This window comes from Tauraco erythrolophus, chromosome 28 (genome assembly GCF_009769465.1).
Source record: "Tauraco erythrolophus isolate bTauEry1 chromosome 28, bTauEry1.pri, whole genome shotgun sequence".
In the NCBI taxonomy this organism is placed as follows: Eukaryota; Metazoa; Chordata; class Aves; order Musophagiformes; family Musophagidae; genus Tauraco; species Tauraco erythrolophus.
The window spans coordinates 3906376-3922169 of record NC_141492.1 but is presented as its reverse complement, the minus strand read 5'-3'; the positions used below and the strand labels follow the sequence as shown (position 1 = coordinate 3922169).

Here is a 15794-nt window from a genome sequence, read left to right as displayed (position 1 = left end):
TGGCCCTTAAAAGGGCAGGATGTTGTTTCAGTTAAAAGTCTTAAAAAAAAAAAAAAAGTTATACCCTTTACATATAAACCTTGTTGTTTTGGGATCTTGGGGACCTATGTCTTTAACTTGCTTTTATTGAAATACGTGTACAAAACAAGACGCACTGATCTTCTGTTGTAGTTATTGTTTGGATGATAATTTCCAGCTAAGTCGTGGGGCCTAAACTCGTTTGTGTAAGTGCTGCAAAGTGTGACTCAGTCACTTGACTGGAGGTGTGTAACTGGGGCTTCAAGCAGCTCAGTTACTCCTGACTTACCCTAAGATTAATGAGGAGAAATCTGCCCTCTGGGGTGCCTCTGAGATCTTCCTCTGCCTCAGGTCTCTTGGCTAGCCAGTGATGAGACTTAAAACTTCTTAGGAGAGCAGTGAAGTGTCTAAAGATAAAACAAGTTCTTTAGATTCTTGAAAACAGTTGTCAAAAAAGAGAGAATTCTTCATCAAATTCTGCAAAAATCTATAGGGTTCTTATTCAACATAATCATGTTATATGATACGAACATAGTTAATAAAAACACAACAGTTTTCTTAAGAAATGAAAACTTAAGAAAACAAATCCTAAGTTGGTTTTATTTTCCCTGTTCCTCCAAAGGTGAGAGCTGGCACAATTTTTGATAACTTCTTGATAACGGATGATGAGGTTTATGCAGAAGACTTTGGAGATGAAACATGGGGAGAAACAAAGGTAACATGAAACTCTTGCATCTGTTCTGGTTCTTTGTTGCCACATTTTAAAAATGCCCTGTCTAATCTGATCAAGAACCTATTGGTGCATAAAAATGAAATCTTAACATTAGGATCCTGAAAGGGAAAAGAACAGAAAGCAGACTGAGGAAGAGCAGGAGAGAGAAAGGAAAAGCTAGAGAGAAAAAAAGAATCTGGAAAGGATAGAGCAGTGAGGAACACTATCAAGAAGGAAGAGCTTTAATTGTTATTTGAAAGAAGTTCACTTTTTTTTTTACTTAAATCTTTATAGAGATTTTGATAGTTTGTTAACAGCTTGTTGGAATCTGCAGCAATACAGTTACATTTAAAACAGAATTTTTTAAAAAATTCAACATTAAATTTTGTGACGGGTTATTTTTTAATAAAAATACCGTAACAGTTGAATTCTCTATAGAAAGGTTATTTTTTAACTGTACCTTAATCCTGCTAAAATGTATTAAAACCACCTGTAATAAACAGTTCCAAAGCCTAGTGCTTTTGCATTTTCATGGTTCAATATTCAATGTAAAATCCACGCTCATTTTTGTTGAGGAAATGCCATGATAACCTTTCTATGATATTTCAGTAAAGCGTTCAGCATGCCAGATGTGTGAAGCACGTTTCACAGCACACTTCGAACCAAAGAGATGAGCTTTGCTAATTTTCTGCAGTCGTCGTGCACCTGTCAGAGTTTCAGGCTCCTCGGCCATTGCTCATCTGCTGATGGAACGTCCCGGCTGTCAGTCTGGGAGTGGGACCTGAGGGACAGCAGTCTGTCCGTCCACAGATCTGGAAATGTAAATGTGTTCAGACAATTTTTTCCATTCAGGAATCTGAAATGAATACGTGGTGCTTGGAAGTTGTCCTAAAATATTTTGTTTTTTTCTAACGGAGGGGAGGAATTTGAAACAGTGAACGTTGCGCCTGTTTTTCTGTCTGACCTCTTTCGTAATTCACTCTTCTGACTTGTTCAGTCACTTCCTTCATGCCTTCTCCAGTCCTTCTGCTTTTCTGCGTTTCCTTCCCCGTCCCAAGCCCTAATGCTGTGACTGTGACAAAACCTGAAGCCAGGCTTTGAGGCACCAGTTCTGCCTTCACCTCTGGGCTGCCCGAGCCGGGCCGCGCGGCGTTCCGTGCGGTAAGGAGCGGGACTGGGAGGATCTGCAGAAGCCCTGACTTAGCTGGGCCAGTTTCTGGAGCCATCGAGGTCAAATTCTTCTGCTTCTGCTCGCCCGAGTGATGTCCCCCCTAAAACATTTCCAGTGACGCTGTGGGGCGACGAACTTTGAAAGTGTCGAAACGCTCCGTAACGACAGTCGCCGTTCCCGTTCCTGTGGACTCAGCTTTTATTAGCCTGCCATGATGGAGCCTCCTTCAGGCTGCTGATCCGTATTCCCGCACTGCAGCCCGGGATGTGTGAACTTTGCTGTATCGACGCTGACGATCAGATCACAGGGCAGGGGAAGCCGAACGCGGTGAAGTCCGTTTTGACGAGGTTTAGTGCAACGAAGCAAAACAAGCGGGTTTGTGCAGGAGCAAGCGGGGTGCGGGTCATCCAGCCAAAAGGTGGATCCGTGCCGTGACGCCGTCACCCGGGAGAACGCTCCACAGGCAGCGGCAGCCTTCCCCAGAGCTGGAGCGGAGCCGCGCCCGGGAGCGGCGGGGCTGCGGGAACTCCGCGCGGGGCTGAGCCGGGGCGGGGCGGCGGGAGCAGCTGCCGGGGGCCGATAAGCCGCGGCCGCCTTGTTCCCGCCCAAGCGCCGGGCGCGGGCGGCCCGGCAGGCCCCGGCCCGGCGGGGCCGCGCGGTGCCAGGCGCGGCTCCCGCCCTCCCGCCGCTCGCCCCGCCCCGGCCGCGGCCCGGCCCGGATCGGTGGGAGGAAGATGGCGGCGCTCATCCCCCACAGCCAGCAGGTAACCGGCCCTGCCCGGCCCGCCGGCGGCCGGACGCTGCCGGGGCTGGGGCGGCTGAGGGGCGGCCGCGGGGGCTGAGCGCCGATCGGGCCCTCCCCGGCGCGGGTCCCCCTGCCGCCGGCGGGCGCATCCGGGGCTGGGGCGGCGCTGGGGCACAGGCCCTGCCTCTCCCCGCGGCCGGGGGGCGGCTGGGCCCGGGGCGGGGAGCGGGTCGGTGCGCGGCGAGGAGCAGGCCCCGGGCGGGCAGCCCCCGGCTGTGCCCCGCCGTCGGGCCGGGGCTGAGCCTCCCGGGGCGGGCGGCAGCCGCTGCTGGCGGGGGAGGGGGGCACAAAAGGCGCGGGCGCCCGCCCCTCATGGAGGCCTCGGGGCTGGGGCACGGGAGCACCGGGGCTTTCTGAACGCTTCCCCGCCCCGAGCAGCCGCCGGCGGGGCTGAGCTGCGGGGGTCGGAGCGGTCCGGCGGTGTGAGGTGCGGGGCTCGGACCGCCGTCACCCCGTTTTCCCGGGTGTAACGCGGAGCTGGTGCCGCCCGTGGCTGCTGGGGTGTCACGGCTGTGTGGGGGGGGCACACCAGTAGCGTAGCCGTGGGCGCGGGCACACCAGTGAAGGACGCGGTGGGGAGCACTGGGAAGGAGGAGGATGAAGACCCCGGACCTCGCCTCAGGAGGGTGGCATTCCGCTGGGAGAGGCGGTGTGTTAAGCTCGGGTTTAACACTTGGGATACTTGGGTCCATTGTTGTTGTTATAAGTCGTTTTGATTAATTTCTCACCCAAATAATATAAACCTGGACAGTGTCATCACTTATTTTCCATACTCATGAGAAGATAGTCAGCTTACTTAATTCCTTTAAAACAAAATAAAAGCTACACCACCCCGCTACTCCCCGATGCCTTGAAATGAAAACTGTTTTCTACACTGTGGCCAGACCAGTCAGGAATTCAGAACAGCTGCTGTTTATAGTGCAAATTATTTCAATTTCTTTTTAATGTTGGATTTTTGTTTGTGATACTCTGAAAACTTATCCGTGATGTTTGGGTAATGTGTAATTTGCTGTGTTTCTCATTAAGAGAGCAAACTGCTTTTGAGCTTTTGAATAGCAGTAGGAGTCCTGATTAACATCTATTTAACTAAATGAACGTATTCAGAAACATTTGAACGCTCTTGAACGTACGAACTGTTACCAAAAGTTTTCAAGTGAAGTGATGGGGTGCAAAATATATGTGTAAAATAAACTCTGGACTTGAAAGAGTTTGTTAGTGTGGAACTTCTGTAGTACCCTGTGTCAGATATTTATTACACTAGAAATCCTACTTCTGTGGTGTTGTTTAAATTCTAATTTATATTTGAGAGGCTGACATCCATGGTATTTTCTTTTTTGTAACATAATATCTTGAGGGGAAAAAGGGCCACCTTCTGTGAACATGTCAATTATTTTGATGTATTATTTTCCAGCTAATTCATTGGAAGCATTCTAGTTTTAAAACTTTTTTTCTATATTGAACTGTCGGGAGTAACCGAGCTGTAATCAGGGCAGTATACAGAATTTCCCTGGAAATTTGTAAACTTCCTCTTTAATAGCCTCAATTTAATGATTACTAGAGAGATGTGTGCTAGTTATAATAAATGCCAGAAATTACATTAAAAGGAATAGGAGAGGTTGCGTGTGCTGTGATGTTGAAGCATGTTCACTCAGATATAAAATAAAATAATTGATATCAGCATATTAGGAGCTATAAACGATATGGGTCATTCAAGTGTGTGAAAGTATTTAATCATATTTGTTCTCATAAATTAATTTTATTGTAGTGTCCTTTTGTTCTATGAAGTTATGTTTTCATGAAAGAGAATTTAGGTGTCTAACTTTACAGTATGCAAACTATTTAACGGATTTCAGCTGTTTAAACTGGCTGTGCATAAAAACAGTTGAAGGGCAAGCATGTAAAATCCGTTCTTGGAGGTAAACGACAGCTGAAACTGGATTTGGTTTAGCTGTGATTGCTTTATTTTCTTGAATATTTGATTACCTTATCAGTGGTCTTTCTGCTGTGCCAGGCACGTTCAGCCTCTGGAGGTTGTGGAAGGTGATGTTAGAGATATCGGAACAGCACAGGTCATTCTGTAGCTCAGCCTTCTGAGACAGCTCAGGATACTCAGCGAGTAGAGTAAGGGCAAAGGTAATCTTTCTGGGGCAGCAGCAACCTTCTTGGGCTCTCATCTTTGTGGGACACCTTGTTTTTTCCCCGTTCACAGTACCTATTTCCATCCGTCATATGGGGTGACAAGAGTGGCTGAAAGAAAATTGTGAAACAAGAGGACATCAAGGAAAATAATTCACCTGATCCAGAGTTCTTTTTGGCCCTGAGATGCCTCCAGGAAAGAGAGCTGCTAGGAACTGGCTCTATTAGTTGTTCTGGTGGCAGCAGCTCACGCAAGCCTTTTTCCCAGACCTCTGTTAAGGGCCATGGAGACGTGTCCATGTGCATGTGCCGCGTGCGACAAACGCAGTGTGCCGGATCTGCTGTGAGAGTGCAAGCTCAAGACTTGAACTTCGAATTTGTACAGGAAATCAACTTGGAGATCAAAAACAAGGCACCAGGGTTCTGTTTGAGAGCCAGCGTAAGGTGTTGGTCATAGGTTGTGTTTGGAGGAGTACAGAGTAGGCATAGAAACCATGAGGGTTGTTAAACTGCACGTTCAACTGGACTCCTACAGGAACAGGTTATATCCTTCGACCGCTCAGCAACTGTGAACTCTTCAGAATGTTTCTCTCTGATTGCCAGCATTGACACTGTGTTGCATAGGTTCTTCGTCAGCAGATGTTATCAGATTGCATAATCATCTTGAATGATAGTGATGTAGTCACGTGTGGTGACGGGCAGATAGGCAGCTGTGCTATTTTTATAATTTGAGCCCGTTTTGTCTGGTCTGCTTCATCACAGGATGCAGTCATTTAGGTAAGTCGGTCAGAGAGGCTCAATCTTTGTCAAATTGTGCAAGCAGAGAACGGAGCGATGAAGTGCTTTCCAGTAGCACGTGGATGAATTTATTGCTGTAGAAGAAACTTCGTGGCATTTAAGCACATCACCCTGGCTTCCTGCCACCTCCGTCAGGTCGGTCAGCTGCGTGTCGTGGCTGACAATACCAAACGAGGATGACGAGGATGTCTGGTGATGGAATGAGATCATTCCCTACTGCTGCCGGAGTAGTTTGCTGTCCATCTTGGTACGAGTCCAGCCTCTGCATGCTCTAGAATACACACCAGATTAGGTGAGCTCGTGGTTGGCATTTGGCTAGCTTCTCTGAGCTTTCTGATGAACAAGAGGTGTGTAGTTTGGTGGTAGTTGGCTAAAACGTACTAGGATTTTTTCAGAGTTGGGCAGACTGTTTCCTACCTCCACCTTTTCTCCGAATGATGTGTTTCCTACTTGGGGCAGGAACCCAGTGCTTATCCCTGCTGATCCTTTACAAGCCAGCAAAAAGCTGAGTCAGATTTGTGAGTTATGGTCACAGCTTGCTTCCTGAACTCCTCTCCAGCTTCTGGAAGAGCAAGAGCTTCTAGAGAGTGCTGATGTTGGAGAATGCAGTGGCTTGCTTTGTTGGTGGAGATAAGTGAAGTATGTGTAAGATGCTTAGGAAACTCTTCTGGAAATGCATCATTTTTCCAGCCAAGTAGAAATACTGATCTTCAAAGAGTCAGTGTTTGCTTGTGTTTGGTTAATGGGGTTTGGTTAATTTGGATAGCTCCTTAAATTAAGATTTGGCATGTTTATTGTAAACTTACAGGAAGATTCTCTTTGTGTAATATAAAGTTTTGTGCTCTTCCTTGGTCTTTTCTTTGATCATATTTCTGCCTCCCTTCCCCTCAGTGTAGGCAGAACTTTGGGAAATCCCTGTGGATGACACGGAAGAAGGTAGCATTTGGGAGGTGCCGTACCAGTGATCAGAGTTAGTGCAGAATCGTCGTTTGTCAGATGTTTGACTTATGGCCTGTAGGTGGAGAGCAGTTGTCCCAAGCAGCCTTTGGAATGTTTCGACGTCTTTGCCTCGCAGTCATTAAACTGTGTTTATTGGGTTGATTTTTCACTTGGTTTTTAAGGCCTTTGACTACTCTAAGGAGTGACTTGTTTGAGACTGGATTGTGACACTTCTGGGTTTGGCGTTGTGAGTAGAGAATGGTGTGAAGGTGCAACCTGCACGTGGCTGGAACTTGAGTTGGCAATTGTGGGAGACGAAAGAGGAGTTGAGTGTTGGTGCTTCCGCCTCTTTTGACGTTTCAGTTCCCGTTTGCTCGGAACATCAGCAAGAGGGAAGAGGAATCTGCTCTTTTAATATCCGAAAAGGCAGGACCTACCTTTGTATTTGCTGCTTTTGTGTAATGCAGTGACAACACCAAGTTGAAATCCTCAAACAACATTGTCAGGGAATTGTGCCATTTGTTAATTAACTGTTCATTCTATGTTGTGGGTTTTTTTTAAATTCTGTTTCAGTTTAAGATCCTAGTCTTCAAAATGCATAAACACAGACATATTTTGATACCAGGGCTCTGCATGTGTGTATATAATTTTCTGCTGAAAATGTTCCATGAGTATATATACAGTACAGAGGGTAGTTAAGTCCACGTTACGTTGAAAACTCTGCCTTTGATTTCGGTGGTTCTCAAACTGTGATCTGAAACACCTTGGCAGATAGTTCAAAGCTGTTCTACCAAACCTTAATACCACATAGTGTTGTTAATTAAAAGTGTGAGTACAAGTATGAACGCTGGTTAATAGGAAGTTCTAAGAGGTGACAGCAGACTGTTGGCTGCAGGTTTTGGGGGATCGCTGTTAGCCACACGTAGATTTCCATTATCCAGTTTGCAACATAGCAAATTAACATACCGCTTTATATTTTTGATGGAAGTCAGACACAAAGTACTGTGCACTTTTTTCCATCGATCCCTAAAGGTGGACTATCCATTATTACAGTTCTGTCTTTGTTTTCTTAATGTCTCTCTTGTTTTTCAGTTTTCTACTGGGAATCCATTATACGAAACTTATTACAAACAGGTAGGTTCTTAAAAAAAAAAAAAAATAAAGTGCAATTTCCTCTTCCCCAAGATTTCCCTGCCTTCTCTTTCCCCTTGCAGTGCTAAACTTCATCAGTTCTTTCTGCTGGGTGGTGATGCCTGCTCCTGTAACCCCTTTTGACCTGGAGACAAGAGACTTTTCGTTTATCTCTGCTTCCATGACAGACGTGCCTCATTTGAATGGGAATTTTTATCTTTCAGGTAGATCCAACATACACAGGGAGAGTTGGGGCAAGCGAAGCTGCGCTGTTTCTTAAAAAGTCCGGTCTCTCTGATATTATCCTTGGAAAAGTAAGTACAAGGGATTAAATAACGCAGTAATTATTTGTGCGCTTGCTTAAGTGCAGCTAAGGTTGAGCAAAATGGGTTTGCAGAAAGGGATTTGGTGGATTGCACGTCAGATCCTTTGAACATTGTTACCCACAGACTGGTAATAGCTCCAAGGTGTTGTTCCCAGTTCTGTAGGAATCTAAGAGGAAAAGTTGTCTGTTTTGTATCATTTTTGTTGTTCACTTAAAAATTAAGTAACATTGTATGTTCTAACTTGAAAGCTGCAAACAACAGCTCGAGAAGGCGTACGATGTGAAGTGCTGAGCTGAGTTCAGTTTTAATTTAAAATCACAGCTTTTATTTTCTATCTCCACAGATATGGGATTTGGCTGACCCAGAAGGTAAAGGGTACTTGGATAAACAGGTAAATGAAATGTGCTTGTAGACCTCTTTTCGTTACCTTCCACAGATCAGCCTTATTTCAGGAAAACCCTGGTATCCATAGTAGTTATCCTTAGCTTTTTTATTTAAGTTTTCGTTACAACATGAGTTTTTTTTCCTGCCACTGCTAACATCCAAGTATGTTACTCAGTGAGGCTGCTGGAGAAGTTTGGATCTAATTTCCTCTCCCTCTTTTGTTTTGTAAATAATCAGTGTGTGTGATGTATAGATACACAGGTATTGAGTTATCACAAATACAAACTACGATTTTGAGATTTATTTTAGAAGTCTTTCCTGCATGAAAAAATATATCTAGCATTTCTAAAAATAGCTTGGAATATTGAATACCGAGTTACTTGTAGATACGGAGAATTTTTTAAAAAAAAACATTATTAATTTTTAAGAAATGTTGAAATATTCTTAATTATGGGAGAGTCCTTCTTAAAACTAGCTTTGAAGTTTTCTGCCCTTTGTTCCATGTTACTGTAAAGCTTTTCCTGATTCATCTTTAAAAGCAGTGGGAAAGCTGTCAGTATGCAGTTAACGGAATGGGTCTGTATGTCTGTTGTTTCCACAGTTTTCTCAGTTACATCTGTACAGTAAAAATCACAAGTGGGTTATTGGGAGCTGCTTTAGACGTGTTGCTTTTTTAATAAAACCCACTCGTGTTTGCAGGGTTTCTACGTCGCGTTGCGCCTTGTAGCGTGCGCGCAGAATGGCCACGATGTTAACCTGAGCAGTCTGAACTTGACCGTGCCACCTCCTAAATTTGTAAGTAATATACCTGAATGTATGTATGATGTGTGAACTGAGGCTTCAGCTGGAACGCTGGAATAATCTTCTTTTTCATAAATGTCATGGTTCTGAGACTTCAGGCTGCTCCTTAAGACAGCTGCTGCCGTAGTCCTGTCTTCCTGAGTAGTTGGGCAGCAAAGCTGACTGGTCAGCTTGTTCAGGAAGCTGATGTGGCTAAACTCTAAATTTATGAAAAAAGAAAAGGAAAATTATTTCTGAGCTAAGTCACCAGGAGTGTGTAGTAAAGGGTACAACTGCGACTCTGCCTGCAGTGGCTGCTGTGGAGCCTCCTTTAGCTTGTCTTGGCTCTGTCTTTGGGTACCCCATGCTCCTAATGTTCTTATTGAAGTACTGTGATGTCATACATCAGTATGACGTTTTTTATTATATATTTACTTTTTGTTTTCAGTGTAGTTAAGCTTCATGTCTGTAACCACCCCTTAAAGCAATTACTAAGGATTAGAGACAGTGTGTCTGTTTTTATGTATACATATAAATAAAAAACTCTTCAATTTTTAGCATGACACTAGCAGTCCTTTGCTGATCACACCACCTTCAACAGAGACTCACTGGGCTGTTAGGGTAAGTGTAAAAGACAACATATTCCATCCGTTATTTAAAAGTAAATATTTCCTTGTCTGTAATTTTCCCAGTGAGAGAATCTTGTATCAAATATATTTACCATTTCAAAAGTTCTCCCTTTCTGATGACAGAACTTGTGCATAATAGAGAATACTGAGCTCTAGTTTTATATTTGAAATAAGTATTAAACAAGCCTTTGACAACCCCTGGTGTGATGTTTTTAAGACACAATGAATTTTAATCTCCTACCTGGATTTCTTCCAGAATCCTAATAGTAGGCACTTTCATGTTTGTATAAAGGAACTCCACTGAGAACAGCAAAGCATTTCACCAAATCCATCCCGAAGTATTAATTTAAAGCTTGAGTTCATATGTTCTGATTAGTATTTAGTAATACACATAATAGATATCGTTGGAAAACAGTAACTTTTGATACATACACGGGGATATTTCTATTTAGTGTCTAATGCTGTTTTTTTTTTTTTGTTTGGTTTTGGGTTTTCTTGTTGGTTTTTTTTTGTACTTGCATATTGTACTTTGAAGCGGGAAGCAAATTATTTGGGAAGAATAGCTTTTAGTTGTATGGAGTTTGTCAAAGTTTGTTGAAAATCTGGTTGGCAGTGTTGTAATCAGAACACGTTGTCCTTTTAGAACATTACAGTAACACATCTTGTATGCTGCATGTTAAAATCTCCCAGTTTTCATGAGCTCAGCTTTGAAATCAAGCTCCTAAATCTAGCTCTGTGGGGTTTACATTTAAATACAGCGTGGTGGCACTTGCAAGAAAGCTTGGAAAGTTAGAATGAATACATTACATTACTGACCAGTCTTAATTTCTTGCAAGATCTCATTTTCAACACTCACACAGGCACACTTTTTTACTTATTCAGGCTATTTCTTACCAACTAGGTGGAAGAAAAAGCAAAGTTTGATGGTATTTTTGAAAGCCTTTTGCCAGTAAATGGTTTACTTTCAGGAGACAAAGTAAAACCAGTACTGATGAATTCAAAGCTACCTCTTGATATCCTAGGAAGGGTAAGTATGCTGTTAAGATTTAGCTGTTCTCTATTTAGCTTCTTTTAGTTGCAGTGTTTAATTTTGAAATGTAACTTATGACCATAAGATCAAGTTTTGACTGAGATTTTACATTAAGTGTGTGCTATAAAGCAAGAACATGAAGTAGGCTCTGTAGTCTTCCACTTAGAAATAAGAATAACAGTAGTAATTTGGGCCCTGGAGGAGATTGGCTTCATTATCTCTGTATTCATTTTAAGAGCTAGAAATTTTGATTTTAGTTGTTTAAAACCAGGAAAAAGCTCTCCTAGACCATAATAGCTTTTACAACATTATATTCCACTGTTTTGTCACTTTTCCAAATACAATTTATTAGACATACCATTAAATCTATCCACTGTTTGTACAAGAGAACACTTTAAAACACCCTGATTTATTGTAGCTGTCAAATTGTCAAGTGTTTTTTTTTCATATATAAAAATACTTCTGAGATCTGAGTTCAGTGCATCCATTGCTTACTTGCAAGGGAAGCAAACCTTAAAGTATTTTTCTACTTTGTATTACAAAGACATTTGTAATCTATGTAATTACAATCTAGTAATTGTAATTACTATGTATTCTGTAATGTTTTGCATATGATATGACTGAGAATGAGTACATTCTGTGTAAGAGCTGTATCTGTTACGTACTTACATCTTTTCTTTCTCTGTATTGTCTACAAAATCTGAGTAAGACTTGTTTTAATTCTGTACTTGAATATTGTGAAGTACTCAGTCTTGAAAGGCTTTGTATTTTATCTTGTTATTGTCACGATAGACATTCAGGAAGCTTTTTCCTGTTCTGGAAAAGTTTACGAACCAGATAGAGGACTGAGGAAGTGGACAAAGGAACTAATCAACTAGCTGGAATTTGTACAGGGGTCCAGTGACAAAGCTGGGAGGAGAGTTCAGATGATTGAGCCTCAGTCTTAGCATTCTGTCCACTCTGCCCTACTGTCCCCAAACCTTACTGGTGCTGAAGCAGTGTTAGCTGATGGCTGAGTGTTCGAGCACACGACGTTGTGTGACCTGAATCTGCCGCAAGTGTCATCGGCTGTGCTTGACCTAATAGTGAACTAAAGTTGACAGATGCTTAAATTCTCTCCTCTAGAAAATCCTGGGGGGTGGACATGTTTTTTTGACTACAAGTGAAAACTAGAAATTTAGGAGTGGAGTGCAAATTGTAAATTTATTGACTTTTCTAAAATATTTTAACTTTCCTATGCGACAACTTTAAGCAGTCCGCTAGCCCCCGCCCGCCGGACGATTCTGAAACCACCTCTGAATGTTTTTAGTCAGCTTGATGACTCCTTAATTGCAACATAGAAGAAGTAAAACTTGCCTGTGTTGCATGCAGAATTTGTTAGAGCTGATGTTGATTCACGTTGCCAGAAAACTCTAATCCAGTCTGTTTCATCAGGGAATGTTTAGCTAGGTCTAATATAACTAATATGATCTTCACAAAAATCTGTTTGGAGTTTGTAGAGCGCATGCTTAGTGTGATGATGATTAACATCAAAAGTACAAAGTGTAACTTGTTCTCTAAATCATTGTTTTTATCATAATTGCCGTAGGTCTGGGATCTCAGTGATATTGATAAAGATGGTCATCTGGACAAGGATGAATTTGCTGTGGTAGGTAGCTTTAAATTCTCAATTCACAGCATGTCTGCTAGTTTTCTCAAGAGCTTTGCAGCTTTGTCTTCTACAGTTGACTGTTCTAATCTAAATTGTTCACATGGAGCTATTAAATGATGTTTCTCAAAACCGTCTACTGACTCTTGCCTGTGTCATCAAGATTAAACTCTTGGGAATTACCTTCAAAATTATCTGCTCTGGCTTACATCTCTAATCTTACTGTCTTTGTTTTACTAATATGTAAATGACTGACAATGAAAAATCTTATTGCTTTTTCTTCTAATTGTTCATGTTATCTGCCCTTTTTGCCCTTGCAGGCAATGCATTTGGTTTATAGAGCTCTTGAGAAAGAGCCAGTTCCTTCACTATTACCCCCTTCTCTCATACCACCTTCTAAAAGAAAGAAGACACCTGTCTTTCCTGGTGCAGTTCCTGTTCTCCCTGCAAGTCCTCCGCCAAAAGACAGCCTCCGTTCTACTCCGTCTCATGGTAGTGTCAACAGCCTGAACAGCACAGGGAGTTTGTCTCCCAAGCACAGCATCAAACAAGCACAGGTACCAATCTTTTTTTCTGTTCTCCCCTCTCCTTTTTTATTTTTCTGTTTTGTTTTTTTTTTTGTATCAGTAAATTGCAGGAAAAATTAAAAGTACTTTTTGATTTCTGCCTTATGTGAGCACTTTTCTGAAAACGTGTTTGTTGTTGGATGATTTGGGTGGAGGGAGTGAAATGGGAATGGTAAGACTTGGAAGAACGGGAGAAGAGCAAGCAAATTTTAGTCAGTGACATGAGGTAGCAAATCTTATGGGGAATTTTCACTTTTTGTAGATAGGTTTTATTCGTGTATCTGCTTTAATACCAAAGAAATCCTTAATCTACTTTCTAAAGCTCCTGTGTTATTAGTATGAGGACTTAGTATGCCTAGTTGGGTCCATATTTCCAAAGAATGAATGTTTGTCAACTGATGAATAGCTCTTTTATCAGTTTTTACAATTCAGGTGAAAAGTGTCAAGGTGAAACATTCACAGGAAAAGGGGAAATACCCATTTACCAATCAGATTTGTTTGCGTTAAGATGCTCAGCGCATCCAAGGCTGAATAATGTCATATGTACCCAGTGTGTTGATAAAGATTGTTTATCTTCTTTTGAAATGTGAAACTTTGTTTTACAGCCATCTGTGAATTGGGTAGTACCAATGTCTGAAAAAGTACGATACGATGAAATTTTCTTAAAAACAGACACAGACATGGATGGGTTTGTGAGTGGCCAAGAAGTAAAGGACATTTTTATGCATTCAGGTCTATCTCAGAACCTCCTAGCACATATATGGTAAGAAATCCCTAGTAACTGTATTTTTGTAACTTGCTGATCTGGAAAGTCAGGTCATCCAGCCAGAATTGTGATCCTAATACTAAAAAAAAAATCAAACAAAAAAAATTCCCAACTCTCTTACTGGTCCTGTTGCTGTACTGCAATATGTGGGCTGTATGGAAAAACAGGGAGAAATACATACTCTCAGTTTTTCCGGGCGGAGAGTATAGGTCAGTCTGTGAATTGTGATTTTTTTTTTGAAGTTCTAGTGCCCTAAATGTTTTTTCAGAGTAATGCTGTTCTGTTCAGTTAAATATGTCAATAAAATACTGCTTTATTTATGGAACTCTCACTAGGATAAGCAATCTCCAGTGAGACTGAATCAAAAGAAAGTTACATGTATATGTGTATTTCAGGCTTTTTGGTAGAAAAATAAGAGAAATAAACTTTTCTTCTTTATAAATCTGTTTTTTACCAGGGCTTTGGCGGACACAAGACAGATGGGAAAGCTCAGCAAAGATCAGTTTGCACTAGCAATGTACCTCATTCAGCAGAAGGTCAGTAAAGGGATTGATCCTCCACAAGTGTTGTCCCCGGATATGATCCCTCCCACAGAGAGGAACACTCCCATACAGGTAAATCATTGATTATTTGTGGATGATACTGAGCTTATGTGCTTGGAAAGGAATGTAATTTTTTTGTTGTAGTAGTATTATGGTAAAGAATTGCCAACTTTTTTTTCTCATTTCCTCTTAAAAAATTCTTTAACGTTTGAAAATATGCATAAATGTAAATTTTTAATAACACGAGACAGTAAGTAAAGAAGAATGCAGTAGAATATTCCATAAATAAAGGAATAATAATACTAAGAAAAGTTTAGCATGAAAAATGCTCCTTTGCATAAAAAAGAGGACTTTTTTAACTTCAGGGAACTGTTAAAAGCTGGTTTGGTAGCCTGTCCCTGACTGTGAGCAGTACTAAGTTACTCCCATGAAAACATGAAATTTTTCTAATGGCTAAACGCAGAGTGATGACTTCCTAGTTTCTAGGAATTGGTGGTTGATTCATCCCTTGTAGCACTGACAGTCCATATCCAATATCCATCACTGTTAATGCCATTTCACTGGAGCAGCTAATCTTTTGCTGAACCCTGCTTTGTTCTTTTCCTCAATAGTGTGTTAGTGTATTTCTGGAACTTAAATGAATAAATACTTCTGCAATGTCCGTACATTCGTCTTTTCTATAAATTATATAGTATTTTCCTTTACTTTCCCTAACCAGAAGGCTTCTGAGCCTCTAAATATATTTTAATTGTTGCTCTTGCTCAGGTCCTTTTAAGTTTTTTTCCTGTATCCTTTTTCTGTAGACTTTGTCAGGTTACTTGACCCCTGTAGGAACTGAGATCTCAGCACTAACAGAAATGCGTCGTGTGAGTAATTGTAATGTCCAAAAGAATGCCAAAATGTTGATGAATGCTACTTGTCACTTGACAAAGTTTTTATTTCTACACCTCCTGCCCCTTTGCTCTTGTGTTCTGTCACACTTGCTCGTGGCATGACGATAATGTTGCAGTCGTGGAAGTTGCCAGTATTGGCTGTTGACCTGGTGGTGTTGCTTCCCTCAGCACTTTGGGACGCGTTGATCTGTCAAGAAGTTCTTTGACAGGCAGCTCAGTGTTCACATGTTAATGTTACTCATGTTTTCATTCTCTGAAGCTGTGGGAATGAATATTCCTTGGTGCAAGAGCTTTAAGCATCCCATTATTTTCAGTTCTTTGTATTTTTTTTTTTTTTGTCTATTATGGTTTAATAAACTGTATGCTCCTGTGAACACAGCAGATTCCATTCATGTGGAATAATGAACTGGGTTATCCTAACCAGCACAGCAACTCACTTTAACTTCATCATCATATTGGGTAACACCTTACTGTGATCCTGGACAGCACACAGTACAGGTCTTCAGCAAATCTGTATCTG

The 15794-nt window shown here is 41.8% G+C and overlaps 1 protein-coding gene across 9 annotated transcripts in view; it reads left to right on the top strand.

Annotated features, from left to right (window-relative positions):
* Nucleotides 1-2624: 2624 nt before the first annotated feature.
* Nucleotides 2625-15794, top strand: part of EPS15L1 (epidermal growth factor receptor pathway substrate 15 like 1) — a 43116-nt gene continuing 29946 nt past the window's right edge. For 4 of the 9 annotated variants that reach the window (XM_086627945.1, XM_086627948.1, XM_086627944.1 and 1 more), the window contains exons 1-11: nt 2625-2665; nt 7672-7717; nt 7939-8024; nt 8380-8427; nt 9120-9215; nt 9759-9821; nt 10731-10856; nt 12448-12507; nt 12828-13064; nt 13679-13836; nt 14297-14453. In XM_086627945.1, the coding sequence (XP_086484071.1) occupies nt 2636-2665; nt 7672-7717; nt 7939-8024; nt 8380-8427; nt 9120-9215; nt 9759-9821; nt 10731-10856; nt 12448-12507; nt 12828-13064; nt 13679-13836; nt 14297-14453 (1107 nt within the window). In that variant the 5' untranslated portion in view covers nt 2625-2635. Of the gene's footprint in view, nt 2666-7671; nt 7718-7934; nt 8025-8379; nt 8428-9119; nt 9216-9758; nt 9822-10730; nt 10857-12447; nt 12508-12827; nt 13065-13678; nt 13837-14296; nt 14454-15184; nt 15248-15794 lie in introns of those variants that run through there. The other 5 variants (XM_086627943.1, XM_086627942.1, XM_086627950.1 and 2 more) reach the window with 3 other exon arrangements.